A 19,631-nucleotide genomic window follows, 5' to 3' on the forward strand; every position below is an offset into this window, starting at 1 on the left:
TTTTCGTGGGTAAGAAAAGCTAATGTGAATCTAGGGGTTGTGGGACATGAGATGGAAATTTCTGTAACGGATTTTTCTGCTATGAAATTACGCTAGCGGTCATCGCACTTTATTGACAGACACTAATAGAGTTGAGCGAGTACTGTTCGGATCAGCCGATCCGAACAGCACGCACGCATTGAAATCAATGCACACAGCCGGCCCGCGGGGGGTTAAGCGGCCGGCTGCCGTCAAACCGGAAGCACCAGGTGCATCCATTCATTTCAATGCGTGTGTGCTGTTCGGATCGGCTGATCCGAACAGTACTCACTCAACTCTAGACACTAACACTCAGGTCAATGATCATGTAAAAGAAAAAAAAACATAACGGACAATTTTTTGTATCTAATATGTATGGCTGATTTAAGGATAAAACTTCATATAAGATCACCACGAGTATACACAAGACTTTGGACACAACACGTTATCACCACTGAGCAGTGTGATGTATACACTTTGTATTTAATATAGTGAGAAAGCCGCTTTGGCAACTTTTACACGGACGGGGTTAACAAATTGTCTAGAAGTAATGTGTGATCAGTGTCAGGTGGCTGCCATCAGCCATATAAACCTGCAGGTGCTACCTGAGAGGTCTCTGGTCTGACTGCTATAGACTTGCAGGTCTGTTGGTTGTACTGGGGGCTGAGTGAAGGGAGAAAAGTAGTATAATATGCTCTTATTAGGCCTGATTTCTGGAGGGGTGGCTGGTGCTTTGTACAGTGTTATAACGAATAGTGTGTATCATACAAAGTACATATAATGTGTGTGTCTTCTACAGAAACATGGCCTCTTCTGTTAGTAACACCAGCAAGGTTGAGAAGCCAGTGTCTCTTATATGGGGTAAGTGTAAGGACTGGTATCATTCTTCAGATATTTCAAGTGTTGTCTGTCACTTTTTTTTTTTTTTTTTTTTTCTATAGGATTATACTAGGATTCTTTGTACTAGCTGCAATACAGATTATATAAGAAAAAAATATATATATCATTTTATATGGAAAAAAAATTGAGAGAAGTCCTCAGTTTTTGGTTTTTTTAATGGCTAACTTAAAAAAAAAAATTGAGATATTTTGAGCTTTTGGGACTACTAGGTCCCTTCATCAGGATGGTATAACACCATTTCTGAAGTTAGGCGTATATATACAGTAATGGCGTGTTAGATGGAAAACAGAGCATGTAAATACACAGTTTAAAAAAACATATCAGTTCACAGGAAAAGTTCTCTGGGTTTATGACTTCTTTGATCAGTGTTTAGCAGCGCCGCCCCTCCCATGAGGCGACCTGAAGCAACTGCTTCAGGCAGCGCTATGCCAGGGCCACGGGGAGGGCGGCATTTTTGCTGATCAAAGCCAGTCCAGGACAAGCTGTCCTGGACTGGCTTAGTGTCACCATCACTGAGCGGTGGATTGGGGAGATCCTCTCCCTGCCTGCTAAAGACGCCTGCTCTGTGTGGCCCCGGCCCTGCCCCCTCTGCGTGGCCCCGCCCCTCCACCCATCGGGGGGGGGGGGGGCAGCTTTCTGACGTCCGCCTCAGGCGGCAGAAAGCCATGGTTCACCCCTGGTGTCTAGTTGTTGTTAAACGTCATAAAACACTGTGCCTGATTTAACCCCTTTTGGAGAGTGTTGAAGGTCATCATGAGTTTAATCTTCCATATGCAGTGATCCTTTCTGTTTCTGAAATTTCCTCTTAGTATCAGGATCTTCATATCCTTGGTGATATTATGATTTTCATTGCAGAAGTGTTTTGGCACAGGGAAAGGTATCAACTACTGAGGACTTCTCTCCCAAAAAAAATTTCATGTCCACTGGCTAACACTGTACAAGGATATTTTTTTTCTTATACATTTTATACTGCATACAAACTTGCTGAACAATCTGCATGTAAGGGCTTGTTCACGTGGGGCAGAATCAATTTCCAAATCCGCCTCCCTACAATAGTGGTCTATGTAGAGGGCTAGCGTTCGTTTTTCCAATAGTGTTTTTTTTTTGCTGCTAGCGGAAAAAAGAAGCGACATGACCTTTCTTGAGGCATATTCCACCTAAGGAAACCAATGCGAGGCAGAAAACCGCGTCACGTTTTTTTTTGCCAGAAACCACCTCAAAAAACCGCCAGGCGTTTTATCAAGTCCATTCCTGTGCTGGAGGGAGAAAACATCCGTTTTTTGAGGCGGTCTTTGCCAAAAACTGCCTCATGTCCTAAAAACCGCTTCCTAATTCCTGAAGCGTGGTTTTTTTTTTTTTCCAGTACCAAATTCTGCTACCCCCCCCCCCTCCCCCCCCAGTCACGTGTGAACTAAAACTTGTAGTGTCAAATTTGTTCGTCGGTTAAATTTGTTGTGTGAGTGATCCTTAGGCCCGTTTGGACCCATTTGTTTCTATTATATACTCAAGAAGTGTGTGCGTTGTCAGGAAGGGGGGGGGGGTTTGGCTGTGTCCGATTTATAGAAGTTTGCAATTAGGAAGCATGTCCAATACTTGTCTGCATTTGTGGCACAGAGAAGTCTACTGGATCAGACAAGCCACTTTGCAGATGACTGAACCTGTATTTTTGCAGATCAGTATTTGCAAACCATGAAACCGCTATAGTCTTGTACATGATAGTCAGCAGATTTGGGGACCGCCTGTTCCACACGGATAACCTTCACTGGCTGGAACTCTATACTGATCTTGTCCAAGTGACTTCAATGCAGGGCTTATTACATTGATGCTGTTGTACATGATCACTTATATTTCCACTTATTGATGTGAACTTGAAATCTTGAAAATTAGCTTAAACACAAGGTACGTTACTGTTGATATTTGCTGCATGGTTCCCACCATGTATTTTCTTAGCAATACCCTGCTGCTCAGGTTCTGATGTTATCCAGGTATCCCACTGCTCTTTGTTCACCAGGTTCTAGCAGTCATGGACCTACATAACTAGTCATAGTGGTGACCTCTAGCATTCTGTGAATATGGAGATCATAGCTTGGCAGGGGATCGATGTAATCTGCTTTATAGCAATGTAAGTTGTTGGTTTTTTTTATATATATAAAGGGAACAGTAAGAAAAATTTGATGGGTGGAAAACCCCTTTTAAGAGGAAACCAGTCTAAGGCTGCGTTCACATGGGAGTTTTTTGGTCCAGAACCTGAGGTGAAGGCTTCCTCTGGTTCTGTACCAAAAAAACCCTGATAGCTGCAACTGAATGCCGGTGCACAGCACCAGCATCCGTCAGCGCACTCCACTCTGGATTAGGCTCAATGACTGGCCTAGTCGGGAGGAGGGAGTGTCTTCAGGCCGAATCTGCCTGAAGAATGAACATGTCTCTCCTCCTGACCGGCTCCCATTGAAATCTTTTTGATCAGGCTTTTGAGGTGGCTGTGGCCTCAAAATTCTGACCAAAAAAACACCGTGTGAACTTACCCTAATGTCACATGCTGGACCATTCTTAAAAGGGACAGAGCTATAACAGTAACTTTGCATTGGCAAATGGTGACAGAGTAAACCTGTATTCCCTTGCAATTGAGCTCTGGCCCTGCATGGAAACTTCTGGCTGGACTAGAAGGCTTGGCATTTCACTTTGGGCATCATTCTGTCTTCTGATTCCTCCGCAGGGTGTGAGCTGAATGAGCAGAACAAGAGTTTTGTGTTTAAAGTGTCAGATGACGACAAGTGTGAGCACCAGCTGGCCCTAAGAACTGTGAGTACGCTGGTGGTGGTCTGCTAACCCGAGCCATCTTACAGGAGCCTGGGATGTGGGTTATATTTGCGATGTGGGGTCATGCTCATGTTGCTTGACAATTTCTTTAAGGTATGCCTGGGAGAGAAGGCTAAAGATGAGTTTCATATAATAGAAATAGTTCCTCCAGCGGTAGAAGATGGTGATTCCAAACCCGTTCCCATCGCCACCCTAAAGCCGTCTATTCTGCCTATGGTAAGTTGCTACTGCAGAATCCTTGCAGTAAGCGTTTTGATCATTCACGCTATTAAGTGTATATTTCTGCCCTAGGCTACTATGATGGGCATTGAGTTAACTCCTCCAATCACTTTCCGACTGAAAATTGGCTCTGGACCTGTATATATTAGTGGTCAACATGTTGCATGTAAGTATTGTGTCAATGCAGAGTCATTCTGCCATCAATAACTGAGGTCTGTGTACTGTATAGTAACTTGCACTATTGCTATGGGTAGGTTACTGTATATAATGTGGCTGATGGGACCCTGTAGGCACATATTAATATTATGGCAGCACATTTTCCAGAACTAGAAAGAGTGGCTGCGGTAGTGACAATTCTTGATATCCTGCTTCCTTCCCTGAGGATACAGCAGAAGCTGTACTGTATTCTGCTGGGAGAACATGACTAGAAGTCACGTGTGCTGCAGAGATGTACAGCAAATGCTGCTGCTGTTTATTGGGACCTGTCAATCTTTGTTTGGAGGACATGGGTGGTGACTACTGGAGCTCTGGCAGATGTCATGCCCCAAGTACATCTATAAGCTCATAAGCACTTGAAGTTGCAGCAAGATTGTACTTGGACGCTAAAAAAGTTCCCTATGCTAGTACCCATATAGAAGTGGTTTAGAAGCCATTTTGGTGCTGGTATACTCCCGTAAGCAAAATGATGTGCTGGTTCAAAGTGGTCACCTTGCTGTAGCATGAGTAGGCATGTCATGTGCAGGTCATTATCATGGTTTCAATGGATTTCATTACTGTCAAACGTTTTCCTAGTGGAAGACGAATTTGCATGGGAAGGAGAGGAGGAAGACTTGGGGGAGGAGGCGGAAGAAGAAGAAGAAGAGGAGGAGGAAGAAGATCCTGAATCTCCCCCCAAACAAGTAAAAAGACCAGCAGCCTCCAAAAAGGCAAACCAGGCTAAGGTACGTAACTTACCTTGACTATGTACACTCCCAGGAGAATGTCTAAACCAGGGGTCGCAACCTTTGACACTTCAGTGGTTGTGAAACTACTCCCATAATCCTCTTCTGTGTGAGTTATAAGCAGAGCACATATGCAGGTTGGGAATTGTGGTTGCTGACCCCCTGGTCTGGTCTAAACTATAAATCTATGCTGACACTGCACATGTGGTAGTGGTACTTCTGGAAGGGACCCCAACCCACAGTATGTACAGACCACAGCACACACTTTGGTCTTTCTGAGTCTTTATTGTTCATCTTTCAAGGTGTCATTTTCACAATGTTACATCACAATGCCATATTTCATGGCAAACAATATAGTTATGGGATGTAGATGAATATGCATGCAATCCTTTGGTCTAATGTCTCTTTGGCTTGTACAAACCTAAACCTAGAAACACAACCTTGTAGTTCTGCAGTCATTACTTGTCACTCTTGTGCAAAGGCTTCTATTGGTAACTTTAATTTTTTTTTGTCCTAGAAGAAGAAAATGGACAAAGATGAAGAGGAGTAAGTATAGTACTGTGATGTTACTGCTCAGATCTGAAGTGTAGGTCTGCACTAGTTGGCAAGGCTTTATATATATTTTTTTTTTATGGCTTACATTTGACATGTACATATACACAACAATTTATAACACCTGTTGGTGTGAACAGCGCCTAACTTATATTCTTTTTGGTCACCTGCAGAAGTTCTGAAGAAAGTCCAGTAAAAAAGGTAGGTCTCCAATATTCTGCTCGTGCCTGCACCAGGCAAATGTCAGCGCGTGTGTGTGGGGGGATTTAAACTGTCCCAAATGCCCTTACATGAAGTGACCACTGCATGAACGTCACTCAAAGTGCAAAGAGAAGTTTTGTTTTCCTCTTGAATGACTGTCTGTATCTCTCAGGGCAAAGGAGCAGGACGAGGCAAGAAGTCAGCTTCTAAGAAATGAGACGCTGAGTAATCTCTAACACGACCTCCATTAAGATCAAGAATTTATCCACCACAAAGGCAAACAACCCCTTGTCTTGGCAGGTGCTGGATGATTTGTCTTATCCATTCAATATCCAGACCACCATCCTGTGCAAATGTCAATGTTTTTGGACTAATAACCAATGGGGGTAACCTGTCCTTCAATAAATTACACCTGTAACAATGGCAGTCTGGATACAGTCTATGTAACGTAACCTACTTGCTGCGTCTTGTAAGCTGTAAAATAAAGTCCCTTTTCTAAAGGAAGAATGATGGCTGTGGGTTTGGTGCTTGCACTACACTGCGCTTTCCCACCTGACTACTGGGCTTGGAATATTGTCATATCTTACAAGCATCTCCCATACTTGGGTCTAAGGCATATGGTAGTGACTGAGTATGGGCCTACTAGAGTGGGACGTCTCGGTATTGGAAATTGTTTTTTGATGCAGGAAAGTTCTAGATGTAGAATCTGACAGAGCTTTAATTACAGTTGTGTAGCCTTATAACCTAAATAACACCAATATGAACCACACAGTACGACAAAACACTTTACATACATGTAGCCTAACAATCATAAAAACATTATAGATCATAACCCATTGCAGGTCATAGGACCCCCCACTCAATAAAAAAAATTGATATATATGTAGAAAATATATGGGGGGAGGGGGGCTTTCTCCTGACTCTAGGAAATGCTCTCTCCACAATGGTGTCTGGCTGTACACTGAGTTTAGTGTAGGGCTATGTGCATGTTGTGTGTCTTCTGTACCGCTTGTCAAAACACATTCACTTCAGTAAAAGGGCCCAGACCACTAAAACCAAGAATAAAATCTGTCCAGAGTTGTCGCTTTCTACACGACCAGTGAACAATCCATGTGATAGGGCCACAGCACACAGACTACTTTTCTATGTATAAATAAATGGCATACTGACAAACTAGTCATGTGAAGGTAGCCTTAGAGGTCTAGTGTATCTTACAGCTACAACACTGACCCTTTTTCTGTGACTCCATTCACATGTCCAGGTATTGCCATGGAGCTGTAACCCAGGGGCAAAACTCAGGACAGATCCTATACTTGTCTGTTTTGTGGCCGGGGCTCACTAAAGGAATGGGTCCATGTGCTGTTTCACCCACAGACCCAGCACATGTACCGGAGCCTTAGATTGTGGGGAGAACATGCCTGACCATTTTACCGCAGTCCAGTATTGTATGCAAAGTACAGTATACCTTTATACTTGGTGTAGTACCAATAATAACCACATGGTGGTAGAGTAGAAATATTCTCTTCCTGCTCACTGTACTCACTGTACTTCTCCAAAGAGTGTTCTCCTGGGCTTGAGAATCTCTGGTTGTGGTTTAATGTGAGGATAATAGTTTAGAATGTGAATACATTTTTGGGGCTCCTATAATAAATGCAGACAGTTAAGTGGCCTGGGTGCCTAAAATATGGCCTTATTTGGGTTGGGGTATAGTCACACAGGAATCTGGAGCTGATTTTGAAACACATTCTGCCTCAATCTGCCCTGAAATTTGGCTCCAGTTCATTTTCAGAGAGCTGGCAGCACTTGGATGAGGTCTAACTTCTCTTTCCAGGCCAATGATTTGTCCTCTGGTCACATGTCCATACTGTAGCTCAGTCCCATTCAAATGAATGGCACTGGACTACCATACAGAGCCACTATACAATGTACAGCGCTGTGCTTGGTAAGTACTGTATATACTCGAGTATAAGCCGAACTTTTCAGCCCAGTTTTTGTGCTGTGAAAGCCCCCCCCCCCCCCCCCCCTCGGCTTATACTCGAGTCAGCAAAAAAAAAATTATTTTTTTTTTAGGAGGGGGGTCTATGACCAGCCACAACATCAATGTATAGAATCTCCCATAAAATAGTGCAAAAAAATAAGTTATTAATCCCTCCTTTCCCTAGAATACATACAAAAGTAGAAAATGTGTGACACACATACACATTAGGTATCCCTGTCTGACAGTGCCCAGTCTACTGAATATAGGGGATCTGCAGTGCGCCTGTTCTGTCAGGAAGGGGTTAATAGGAGCACTGCAGATCCCCTATATTTAGCCAGACTGAATTCCAAGTGGGGGAAGAAAAAACCCCAGTCCTCAAGCTCAGGGAAGGGGCAGACAGACAACCAAAACACCCCCTCCCCTTCCCCAGCATCTACTGCACCCAAAAACGCCAACCATTTTTGAAATTTTCCAGTAGCTGCTGCAAATAACAAAAAAAACAAAAAAAAAACTGTTTTGCCGTGGACATGTACAAAACACTCATGGGCGGACACTTTTCAAACCCATTCTCTTGAATGGGTTGGAAAACTGACTGGCGGGTTTCCGTCCCCTGTCCAGTTTTTTGGGGCAGAAGACGGAAACCCAGCAGGATTGCTTAAAGCTCACACGGGTGCAGGTGTAAACCCGCCCTAAATAAATATACCTGTATATAAAGTATCATGGTTTTTGTCTTATCTGGATGATTCTGCGAGTGATTGGGAGAAGGTCAGATGAGACAAACATTGCGCTCTTTGGTATTAACTCAACTCGCCGTTTGGAGGAAGAGAAATGTTGCCTATAGCCCAAAGCATATTGTCTCCACTATCAAGCATGGAGGTGGAAACATTATGTTTTGGGGGGTGTTTTTCTTCTAAGAGCAGAGGACTACTTCACGGCATCCATGGGAGAATGGATGGAGCCATGTACTGTAAAATCAGGATAATGACCCAAAACATACAGCCAAGGCAACAAAGGTGCGGCTCAAAAAGAAGCACATTAAGGTCATGGGGTGCTCTAGCCAAACTCCAGTCCTTAATCCCATAGAAAACTTATGGAGGGAGCTGAAGCTCTGAGTTGCCAAGTGACAGCCTCAAGATCTTAATGATTTAGAGATGATCTGCAAAGAGGAGTGGACCAAAATTCCTCCTGACGTGCGCAAACCTCATCATCAACTACAAAAATGTCTGACTGCTGCGCGCCAACAAGGGTTTCACCACCAAGTATTAAAGGGGTCCTATCAGCAAAATCATGCTGATAGAGCCCCACATATGCGTGCATAGCCTTTAAAAAGGCTATTCAGGCACCGTAAAAGTTATATTAAACTACCCCCCCCCCCCCCCCCCGTTTTAAAATAATAACCTAAAAAAGAATGTGATCAACTTACCGAACGTGCACCCTGGGCGGGCATTCAGGGTGTGTCTTCATCCCCGCCTCTTCTTCCTCCGATGTCCTCCGGTCCCGTCCTCCTCCGGCGCTCGCTCGCGGACACTGATATAAAAAACCGGCCTGGGTGCATGCGCAGTAGCATGCGGCTTCTACTACAGCTACTGCACATACGCCCAGGCTATCACTGTCCGTTCGTGAGCGCCGGGGGAGGACGGGACCAGAGGACATCGGAGGAAGAAGAGGCGTGGAGGAAGATGAAGACACACCCTGAATGCCCGCCCAGCGTGAATGTTCGGTAAATAGAGCACATTCTTTTTTAGGTCATTATTTTAAAACTGGGGGGTGGTTTAATATAACTTTTACGGTGCCTGAATAGCCTTTTTAAAGGCTATGCACGCATATGTGGGGCTCTAGCAGCATGATTTTGCTGATAGAGCCCCTTTAAGTCTTGTAAATACTTATTTCTCTGCAAAATGCAAATAAATGTATAAAATGTATACAATGTGATGATAGACTGTTCATGTCTTTGTCAGTGGGCAAATCCACAAAATCGGCAAGGGATCAAATACTTATTTCCTTCACTGTAGGGCCTCAGTAACCAAAACGGTCACTAAGGCTACATTTACATGACTGTGAATCTCGATTGTGTGAATGTAGCCTAAGGTTAGCTTTACAAAGGCGTATTCAGTCTGTGACATATGGATCATATACACTCACTGGCCACTTTATTAGGTACACCACGCTAGTAACGGGTTGGACCCCCTTTTGCCTTCAGAACTGCCTCAATTCTTCGTGGCATAGATTCAACAAGGTGCTGGAAGCATTCCTCAGAGATTTTGGTCCATATTGACATGATGGCATCACACAGTTGCCGCAGATTTGTCGGCTGCACATCCATGATGCGAATCTCCCGTTCCACCACATCCCAAAGATGCTCTATTGGATTGAGATCTGGTGACTGTGGAGGCCATTGGAGTACAGTGAACTCATTGTCATGTTCAAGAAACCAGTCTGAGATGATTCCAGCTTTATGACATGGCATTGCATTATCCTGCTGAAAGTAGCCATCAGATGTTGGGTACATTGTGGTCATAAAGGGATGGACATGGTCAGCAACAATACTCAGGTAGGCTTTGGCGTTGCAACGATGCTCAATTGGTACCAAGGGGCCCAAAGAGTGCCAAGAAAATATTCCCCACACCATGACACCACCACCACCAGCCTGAACCGTTGATACAAGGCAGGATGGATCCATGCTTTCATGTTGTTGACGCCAAATTCTGACCCTACCATCCGAATGTCGCAGCAGAAATCGAGACTCATCAGACCAGGCAACGTTTTTCCAATCTTCAATTGTCCAATTTCGATGAGCTTGTGCAAATTGTAGCCTCAGTTTCCTGTTCTTAGCTGAAAGGAGTGGCACCCGGTGTGGTCTTCTGCTGCTGTAGCCCATCTGCCTCAAAGTTCGACGTACTGTGCGTTCAGAGATGCTCTTCTGGCTACCTTGCTTGTAACGGGTGGCTATTTGAGTCACTGTTGCCTTTCTATCAGCTCGAACCAGTCTGGCCATTCTCCTCTGACCTCTGGCATCAACAACGCATTTACGCCCACAGAACTGCCGCTCACTGGATGTTTTTTCTTTTTCGGACCATTCTCTGTAAACCCTAGAGATGGTTGTGCGTGAAAATCCCAGTAGATCAGCAGTTTCTGAAATACTCAGACCAGCCCTTCTGGCACCAACAACCATGCCACGTTCAAAGGCACTCAAATCACCTTTCTTCCCCATACTGATGCTCGGTTTGAACTGCAGGAGATTGTCTTGACCATGTCTACATGCCTAAATGCACTGAGTTGCCGCCATGTGATTGGCTGATTAGAAATTAAGTGTTAACGAGCAGTTGGACAGGTGTACCTAATAAAGTGGCCGGTGAGTGTATATTTCCTGGACTGAACGCTAAGCAGGGACCTATAATTCAAGGATCTGTAATACTCGGAGTTCCCACCACCCACCAGGACTACTATCCTGTACTACAGTCATGATTTCAGTATGGGACTCCTGACTTCGATGCTGGGAGTTCAGGTCATTCTAAGAAATGCAGCCAACCTGACGTCTGTATGTCATGAACCGAAACACCCATATAAAGTTGGCCTAAGACTTTTTGTTATCCGCAGCAACCAATCAGAGCTAAGGTTTTATTTTTTTCATTTTATACAGCCACAATGGAGACGCCTGCATACCCGTAATGAGATTTTACGACAAGTCCTGGTTAATGTTTAAGTCTCCTTGCTTGCGGTCACTCTCACTACCATGGTGGGCTCAGACCGGTCTACACTACACAGGCACATGCGGATATCCTGAGCAGGTAATTCAGTATATTCATGTCCATTACTATATTTATATAATAGGATTGTTCTGGTGTAGTGTGTCAGTGTTCTCTCGCCCCCTCCCTTTGCTTTCTCGTTGTCTCGCTGGTATTTGCTGACGTTGTGCATCCTAAATTTTCCTTTTAACAGCTCCAAATACTGTTTTTGCCTGTATTATGTCAGGTTTCTTTCTATGTAAGCAGGATCGGGGGGTGAGTTAACATTTCCTCTAAAAGGGAACTCTCACATTTATATATTGATGGGGACCCCTTCGGAGGTACGGTGTACACAATAGCTTCATCTCACAGGTGCAGGACAGCAGATCAATAGTCCTTTTCCTCTTGTCACAGTAAGTGTCTATTCACATGACAGGGCTTCACGGTCAGATGCTATCCACTTTTTTTTTTTAATGGACAGCACACAATCCTATTAAAATTTAATGGATCTATTCACAGGACTGTTTTTCTTTAACTGTCCATGTGTGCGATCCAATAAAAATAAAAGTCAATAGGCTTGATAGTGTTCACACCACGTGGGCTCCCAAGCTTAAAGAGGACCTTTCACGTCCTCTGACACCGGCTATAAAGCTGTCAGTTTGGCCAGTAAGCGCCCCCATTCTGGAGATATCAGTGCAGTTAGTTTTGACAATGATATTAGACCACTGTCAGAAAGGTGGGCCTGCTCGGCGTCACCGCTGCGATATGAGGAACGTCCTCCTGACAGTACAAGTCAATGGAAGAGTACTGCCGGGGAAGGTGGGGGACGTTCCTTACAGCACAGCGATGACACTAGGGTGCAAGTCCCACCATTCTGACAGCTGCACCGATATCTCCAGGACCCGGGCACATAGCGGCAAAGCTGAATGTATTCAGCACAGTGTCAGCTGTCCAGCAGTATATAATACCGCCATTGTCAGAGAACATGAATTGTCCAGTGGTATTGAAGAGAGGGACTAGGATGTAAAGCACTAGTCTGGAGCCATTTTAAGTTAGTGTACACTGCATAGATTGCATTGATCTCCTGACTGGGCAGCTATGGTGGTTGATGCAGCAGGGTCGTCCTGTGGAACCCGCTTATATGCTAGGGGACAGGCAAGTCATAGGAGAGTTATTGGAGGAAAGGCAGTCACAGTAACAGACTGGTGAGCATGGGAGGAGAAGGAGTCTTCCAATCTACAGACTTGTGATAATCGTTGAGATGTATTGGTTGCAAAACAGCGAAAATCAGTTTGTAGCTGTAGACCAGGCCCCAGATCAACACATAGAGTTGTCAGGGTAAATGTGTTAACAAATGTCCTTTGGTGCTAGAGACTGTTTACCGTTGTAAAAAAAACAGTTTACGCACCATTAACATTATTGTGTTCTCCCAGGGAGTGAAACTAGTATATAGTGTACTGTAAAAGTTTTTGTGTGCTGCGTAGACTGTGATTACTTTATACTGCACCATGTCATCTGCATACTCTTACATTGGCATAAATTGAGAACATGGACCCAAGTCCGTTCATCATGCAGAAGACCTATCCACAGGGGACGTCACCAGTATGTAATCTGTGGGGATCCGGTACCTGGACCCCGCACAGATCAGTTGATGCAGCAGCCTCCAGGTGTCAGGAGCTTCTAGTGGACAGAGGGCGCTGCAATTCCCAGGAACCACCACTATGCAGTAGATGGGGCTGCTGTTCCGCTTCTATTACTTGAATAAGAGTGGTGTTGCCTGTCCACTAGTAGTTTAAGGATCCGGAGGCTGTTGCAATGGCTGATCAGTGCAGGGTCCGGGTGTCAGTCCCCACAGATAACATACTGATGACCTATCCTGTGGCTAGGTTATCAGTATAAAAAATCAATTTGGGGCTGGAAAAGTTCTCTAACCTGGATAACGGTATAGTACATTGTATTTGGAGATCTCAGTTGGGGGTCAGACCTATTCTTTAATAAGCTATGGTTTCTGCATGCCCCTAATACTGGGTGTTCCATCTATAGGTTGAGTCTCAGTTTGGAGTGCTTCTCGAAAACAAAAGGGAATATAGACACCGAGCAAACCGTAGTGCAGTAATTCTCTCAGAAATTGGATTACGTGACAGAGGAATAACGCTCACCTTAAAAGGTTGTGAGCCCAAGTCACAACTCCAAAATAACAATATGAGACAACCACAAGGCTTCTCTTCAACTGGGGCAGCAATGTTCCTAACACCACACGGGCGTCGAATTATGAAATGTAAAGGACCAACGGACCGGATTTGAACGTAAATCCGGTAATGAGGAACTGCGCTCTTCTCAATGATTGGATAATACGGTTTTATTACTCAACGAACTCACACACAACGCGTTTCGGGCGTCAAACCACGCCCTTCCTCAGGTGCAATAGTTACTCGAGTTCTTCTTGTAGACTTGTACACATAGCAGTGATTTTATTCACTTCCTTTTATCTAATCCAGAGCTTGTTTTCCTATTGGTCACATTGCACTCTATAACAGAAACCAAATCTAAGCATCTCATGGAATATGCTTTGCATAAAGCCCGAGACAAAAAGTGCCTCTAATAATTGCCAACTTGGGACTGTCAGATCAACAGGGATACAGCACTTTATTTGGATCCTGTGTGTCTACTGGATTTAATCGTGCAGTTGCAAATCATAGGTCAGAGTTTTTTAATGAAGATGGTACATTAAAGGAAGTGAATAAAATCACTGCTATGTGTACAAGTCTACAAGAAGAACTCGAGTAACTATTGCACCTGAGGAAGGGCGTGGTTTGGCGCCCGAAACGCGTTGGATGTGAGTTCGTTGAGTAATAAAACCGTATTATCCAATCATTGAGAAGAGCGCAGTTCCTCATTACCGGATTTACGTTCAAACCCGGTCCGTTGGTCCTTTACATTTCAGTTTGGAGTGCTTGTCTTTATTACCTTGAGTACCTAGTATGGACGCTCGAGTGCTCTCTTGTATAGCTGGGACCACATGTATATCTTCTCTGTTCTATTCACTAGTCAGATGAATAGGGGCTTCTTTGTACATAAGAGAATGGATTCTGCATTGTATTCCAAGTCACATACAAATACCCCATTATTTTCTCCTTCCACAGTACTCAGAGGGCACAGTCGCACTTCATCAGCCCAATAAAACATTGTTTATCCAGGCGTCGGATAGAAATAGTTGTATTGCAGGATGAGCACCATATTGGCAGATGCCCTACTAATTCCAGGGTACAGATAGTGGCTCAGGGCTCGTTCACATCTGCGCCTGGTCTCCGTTCTGCAGGTTTCCATTTCCTGCACAAAACAGGGGGCAGGATACGGAAACCTGATGGCATGTTTCAATCTCATTCATTTGAATGGGTATGAAAAGTTTCCGCCTGTGAGCGCCAGTGAGCGTTTTATGCGCTCTGCGGCGAAACCGTTTTTTTTTTAAAACCGGACACAGTCGGACATACAGTACTCTGTGTCCGGGTTAAAATAAAACGGTTTTGCTGCGGAGAGCATAAAACGCTCACCGGCGCTCACGGCCGGACTCGGCATAACAGGTTTCCGTCTTCTGCATGCAGCAGTCGGAAACCTGATAACGGAGTCTAGACGCTGGTGTGAACCCAGCATCCGCATCAGATCCATATTTACATTCATGTCCTTGTTGCTGGGGTCTTCTGTATACCTGTTCAGGAAATTCAGTAATGTGGCTCTCCTATCTTTCGAGTTGTAAACTTAGTTCATGGTTTACCAAATGGGTAAGAAGGGCTTGTGGATTACATGTGCATCGTGAATGGAAGTCCACAAAGGGTATAAGAAGTGCAGTAACCCGTTGCAGGGAACACGGAGGCTGCGAGTAGTAGTAGCAATGATATGAGTTGTCTCAGTGACTAGTAGACTCGATCACTTTCTCTATTCACCCTCTGGGCTGGTGCAGAGCTAAGGGGGGCCTGTAAAGTTCCTGATGGTGGTGGTAGTCTTTCCCTAGGGCTTTTCCTAATAGTCTTCTGCTTTCCGTAGCCAGGTGGAATATGGGAGGACCCTTGATGTTAGTTGCAGGTAAAGACACAGGGTTGTATGTGAAATAGGTTAGAACTTTGCTGTAAGTCAGTTCAAAGGTCAACCAATGAGGCTCATCTATCAGTTTAAACATTACATCTCCGGTCTGTGCCAGTCACTGCATTATTCATTATAGAATACAATATAAACTTATCACCCTCATCCACAAGGATGCACCTCCCTAAACTTCCTCCTTATTTCTGTCTATTATCCAACCCGTGCTCTCCGCTCACTCAATGACCTAACACTTACATCCTCTATTATCAGGACCTCCCACTCCCATATTCAAGACTTCTCCCGAGTTGCACCACTTCTCTGGAATGCTCTACCCTGGACAATAAGATTAATTCCCAATTTCTACAGCTTCAAATGAATCCTAAAAACGCATGTTTTCAGACAGGCCTGTCACAAATCCTAATGTAAACCCTTTCACAGTTAGAATCCCTAAAACAAACCCTCCTATAGTCACGTTCCCGCATTACCCTACAGGATATGATCCCGTATCACACTGTAACTTTATATGTCCAGGCACCTTGGATCTGCACAGTAAAGGACATGGCTGGTGATGGCTCATACAGCGTAATTCATGTGTAATGAAAGTAACCTCTATCACAAAAATAGCTAGTCTACTGTATAAGCAATGCTACCTCCTAGGTCACCCCTGCTACCTCTTGTGTCACTGCCTCTACCCAATAGATTGTAAGCTCTTGCGAGCCGGGCCCTCAGTCCCATTGTGTGAATTGACTATTTCTAGAGATGAGCGAACACTGCGTGCTGGCCGCTTTCATTCATTTCTATGGGAGCGTGCTATTCGAAACAGCAGTTTTGAATAGTGTTCGCTCATCTCTAACTATTTCTTTGTAATGTATTTTGTTGTCTGTACTTGAACTCTACTAATTGTACAGCGCTGCGGAATATGTTGGCGCTATATAAATAAAATTTATTATTATTATTATTGTGGAGGTATAAAAGTTTGTTGCAGCAAAGCCATTGAATACATGAAGTGAACCTGGTAATGGTTTAACCAGAAGCCTATGCACAAAATCCTACTAATATTATAAATAAAAAAAGTTTGTGTGTTTGGATGTTTGTGAGTTTGTATGTTTGTTACTCAATCACGCTAAAACGCCTGGACAGATTTGCGTGCAATTTTCCACAAACATAGTTTTCCCTTAGGATTGAGTCACAGGCTACTTTTGGTGCCACTAAACAACATGGCTTCCTAGCAGGAGACTCACAAAAGCAGGACTCCTAGCCCCAGCTATAGACTCACACACACTGCCTGGCATTTCCCGCCTCAACCTGCCTGCACACTCCTTACTGTCACCTCAGGAGTAGCCCTCACTCTACTCACTCACATTTACATATAGCTTTCCACTATATAACACATCACATTGTCTGGATCACTACATACACAATACAACACATCACATTGTCTGTATCACTACATACACAATACACCACATCACATTGTCTGTATCACTACATACACAATACAACACATCACATTGTCTGTATCACTACATACACAATACAACACATCACATTGTCTGTATCACTACATACACAATACAACACATCACATTGTCTGTATCACTACATACACAATACAACGCATCACATTGTCTGTATCACTACATACACAATATAACACATCACATTTGCTAGCCCACCAAACTTTTTAAAGCACTTTTACAGTTTCACACGTCTGTGTCCGCCCAATTCTCAAATCACCGCAGACGAAGTCGCGGGTAAAAGCTAGTATAATATAAATTTTCTAGTCTCTCTCTCTCTGACTCTCTGTATGCCCAAGGTAGTCCTGTAAGGCTGGGTTCACACTAGCGTCGGTGTCCGATGCTAATGTCCGTGCAAGTTTTTAGCATCGGACGCTAGGATGGGACATCCGATTTTTCAAGCGGACAGCAAAATCCTACATGTACGATTTTCCGGTCCGCTAGAAAAATCGGCCATCTTTGTAAATGGACACTTAAGAATACACACGGACTGTAAATGGACACTACATGATGTTCCATTTAAAATAATGCAAATTGTAAATGGACACAGCTAGTGTCTGATGCTAAAATCTTACGCGGACATTAGCATCGGACACTAGCTGTCGGACACCGACGCTTATGTGAACCCAGCTTAACACAACAGCTGACTTTAGATTCTTCTCCAAAATGGCACAACTTGACTTGAGTCTCTTCTCTGGATATCAACAGCTGATTCTTCCCAGTCTCATGGCTGCAGCATAGCATGGGGATCTCTCGCTGGCTCTGCTCCCACACAACCTCAACCTCCCACTATGGAAGCTCAGGGAAGACTCTCATTCTCCTCCCATAAGACTCAATCATTTGCTCAAATACTCCCCTATCCCCAGTGGAACAGCCCTTAAAGGGATAATAGCAAGTACATATATTAATCTATATACAAATGGATTCATAACGGCACATATATAGCATAAATATTATATTATATTATAATATAAACATCATATCAAGAAGTTTTGCAGTATCCACTGGCTTGTGTTCATTAGGGACCCTCACTAATACCAAGAACAGGCCAGAGAACAGCAGTCCATATATTCCTGGTCTCTGCCTGCTGAAACAGAAGCTACAGAAACTACCAAGAGCTTACAGGGCTCTCATTGCAGGCTTTACCTTCAACCACACAGTGCGATGTGATCATAGCCCAGCACATATACTTATTCACAGACTGACTACAGCAAAAGTCCCTACTTATTCCCTACAAAGTATTCTTAGGGTCCTTGAAGCCTTGCGAGCATTGATTTTTGTGATTTTTCAACCCACAGAAGTTTTTTTCCATACTAATGACCCATCCATAAGATAGGTGACTAATATTTTATTGACAGGAGTCCCAGCACAGGCAGAGGAGTCCCAGCACAGGCAGGAGTCCCAGCACGGGCAGAGGAGTCCCAGCACAGGCAGAGGAGTCCCAGCACAGGCAGGAGTCCCAGCACAGACAGGAGTCCCAGCACAGACAGGAGTCCCAGCACGGGCAGAGGAGTCCCAGCACGGGCAGAGGAGTCCCAGCACAGGCAGGAGTCCCAGCACAGACAGGAGTCCCAGCACAGGCAGAGGAGTCCCAGCACGGGCAGAGGAGTCCCAGCACAGGCAGGTGTCCCAGCACAGGCAGAGGAGTCCCAGCACGGGCAGAGGAGTCCCAGCACGGGCAGAGGAGTCCCAGCACGGGCAGAGGAGTCCCAGCACAGGCTGCAGGAGTCCCAGCAAAGGCTGCAGGAGTCCCAGCACAGGCAGGAGTCCCAGCTGATCTGGACATGTCCCAGAATCAGAAACCAATGCTGGAGACAGCTCTTCTCCTATTCCAGTAATGGGCAGCCATCCACTCTATAGTGGAGCTAATAATTCTGGGCCTATTACTGAAATAGAAGCAGATTTGCTTCTGGCACTGGGAGACAACCATTCCAGCCAATTGGGGTGGGTTCAGGTGTTGGTTCCCCACCGATTGAATACTTAGGACCTATCCTGTGGATAAATCATCAGTGTAAAAAAACATCTGGGATCTGGAAACCCCCTTTAAGCTGGATATACTCCCTCCATAGTTGCCTACTGTCTGATCATTCAGCCTATAGCTACTACCCCCGACTCCTCCATATACACGTAAAAGTTTTGGCCTGCACTCGTGTGTTCTCAATGGGGAGAGGGGAACACGTCGCTGCAGACACCTCTTGAGGCGGCTTTTCTCCCCTAAGAATAAAAGTATTGGGCATGTTATAATCAATATGGCCAATCCTTCCTTCCCCTTACATTTGCCACCAGGGGAGAGTTGGGACGCCGCTATACCCGTGAGATAGTTGGCCAGACTAGGGGGGGCCTAATGGCCTAAATGAATGGGGGTAATTGGGCGGTTTTATGTTTTTGTAGGTGGTTACATTCTATATTTTAGTGTTCTTTTTCGGTCTACGGCCAGAGATGTGCGTGCCATGTGATGTCAGATTGAGGAGTGGGCTAGTATTTTATTACATAGTGCGGTGCAGGTAGGCACGGACATGGCAGGTGCGCCAGCTACTAAACACATGTTCCTTTAGTCTCAGCATGGTGTCGGGGATGACAGCAGACAAGGTGAAGCAATTGTGGTGCTGCAGATGTTCTCATGCTGGCTGCCTGGGAGGAAGGGGTGGCGATGTGCTGCAGGGAGGGGCGGATGCTGCTCTGCAGG

At 44.7% G+C, this 19,631-nt stretch overlaps 1 protein-coding gene across 1 annotated transcript; it reads left to right on the plus strand.

The window, feature by feature from the left end:
* The first annotated feature begins 818 nt into the window (after positions 1-818).
* Positions 819-5,865, plus strand: NPM2 (nucleophosmin/nucleoplasmin 2). Its single transcript, XM_075276109.1, has 8 exons — positions 819-879; positions 3,632-3,717; positions 3,829-3,951; positions 4,027-4,120; positions 4,747-4,895; positions 5,413-5,441; positions 5,621-5,648; positions 5,821-5,865. Exons 1-8 carry the CDS (start codon positions 822-824, stop codon positions 5,863-5,865), a joined length of 612 nt encoding a protein of 203 aa, XP_075132210.1. The 5' UTR covers positions 819-821.
* The last annotated feature ends 13,766 nt before the right edge of the window (positions 5,866-19,631 follow it).

Source organism: Leptodactylus fuscus, chromosome 5 (assembly GCF_031893055.1).
Source record: "Leptodactylus fuscus isolate aLepFus1 chromosome 5, aLepFus1.hap2, whole genome shotgun sequence".
Classification (NCBI taxonomy): domain Eukaryota; kingdom Metazoa; phylum Chordata; class Amphibia; order Anura; family Leptodactylidae; genus Leptodactylus; species Leptodactylus fuscus.

Bases quoted from the DNA above. Each gene is read 5' to 3' on its own strand.
- NPM2 (XM_075276109.1), top strand. From the start codon at position 822: ATGGCCTCTTCTGTTAGTAACACCAGCAAGGTTGAGAAGCCAGTGTCT. The intron at 880-3,631 runs GTAAGTGTAAGG...ATTCCTCCGCAG, and splicing joins GCCAGTGTCTCTTATATGGG to GGTGTGAGCTGAATGAGCAG. The intron at 3,952-4,026 runs GTAAGTTGCTAC...TTTCTGCCCTAG, and splicing joins AGCCGTCTATTCTGCCTATG to GCTACTATGATGGGCATTGA.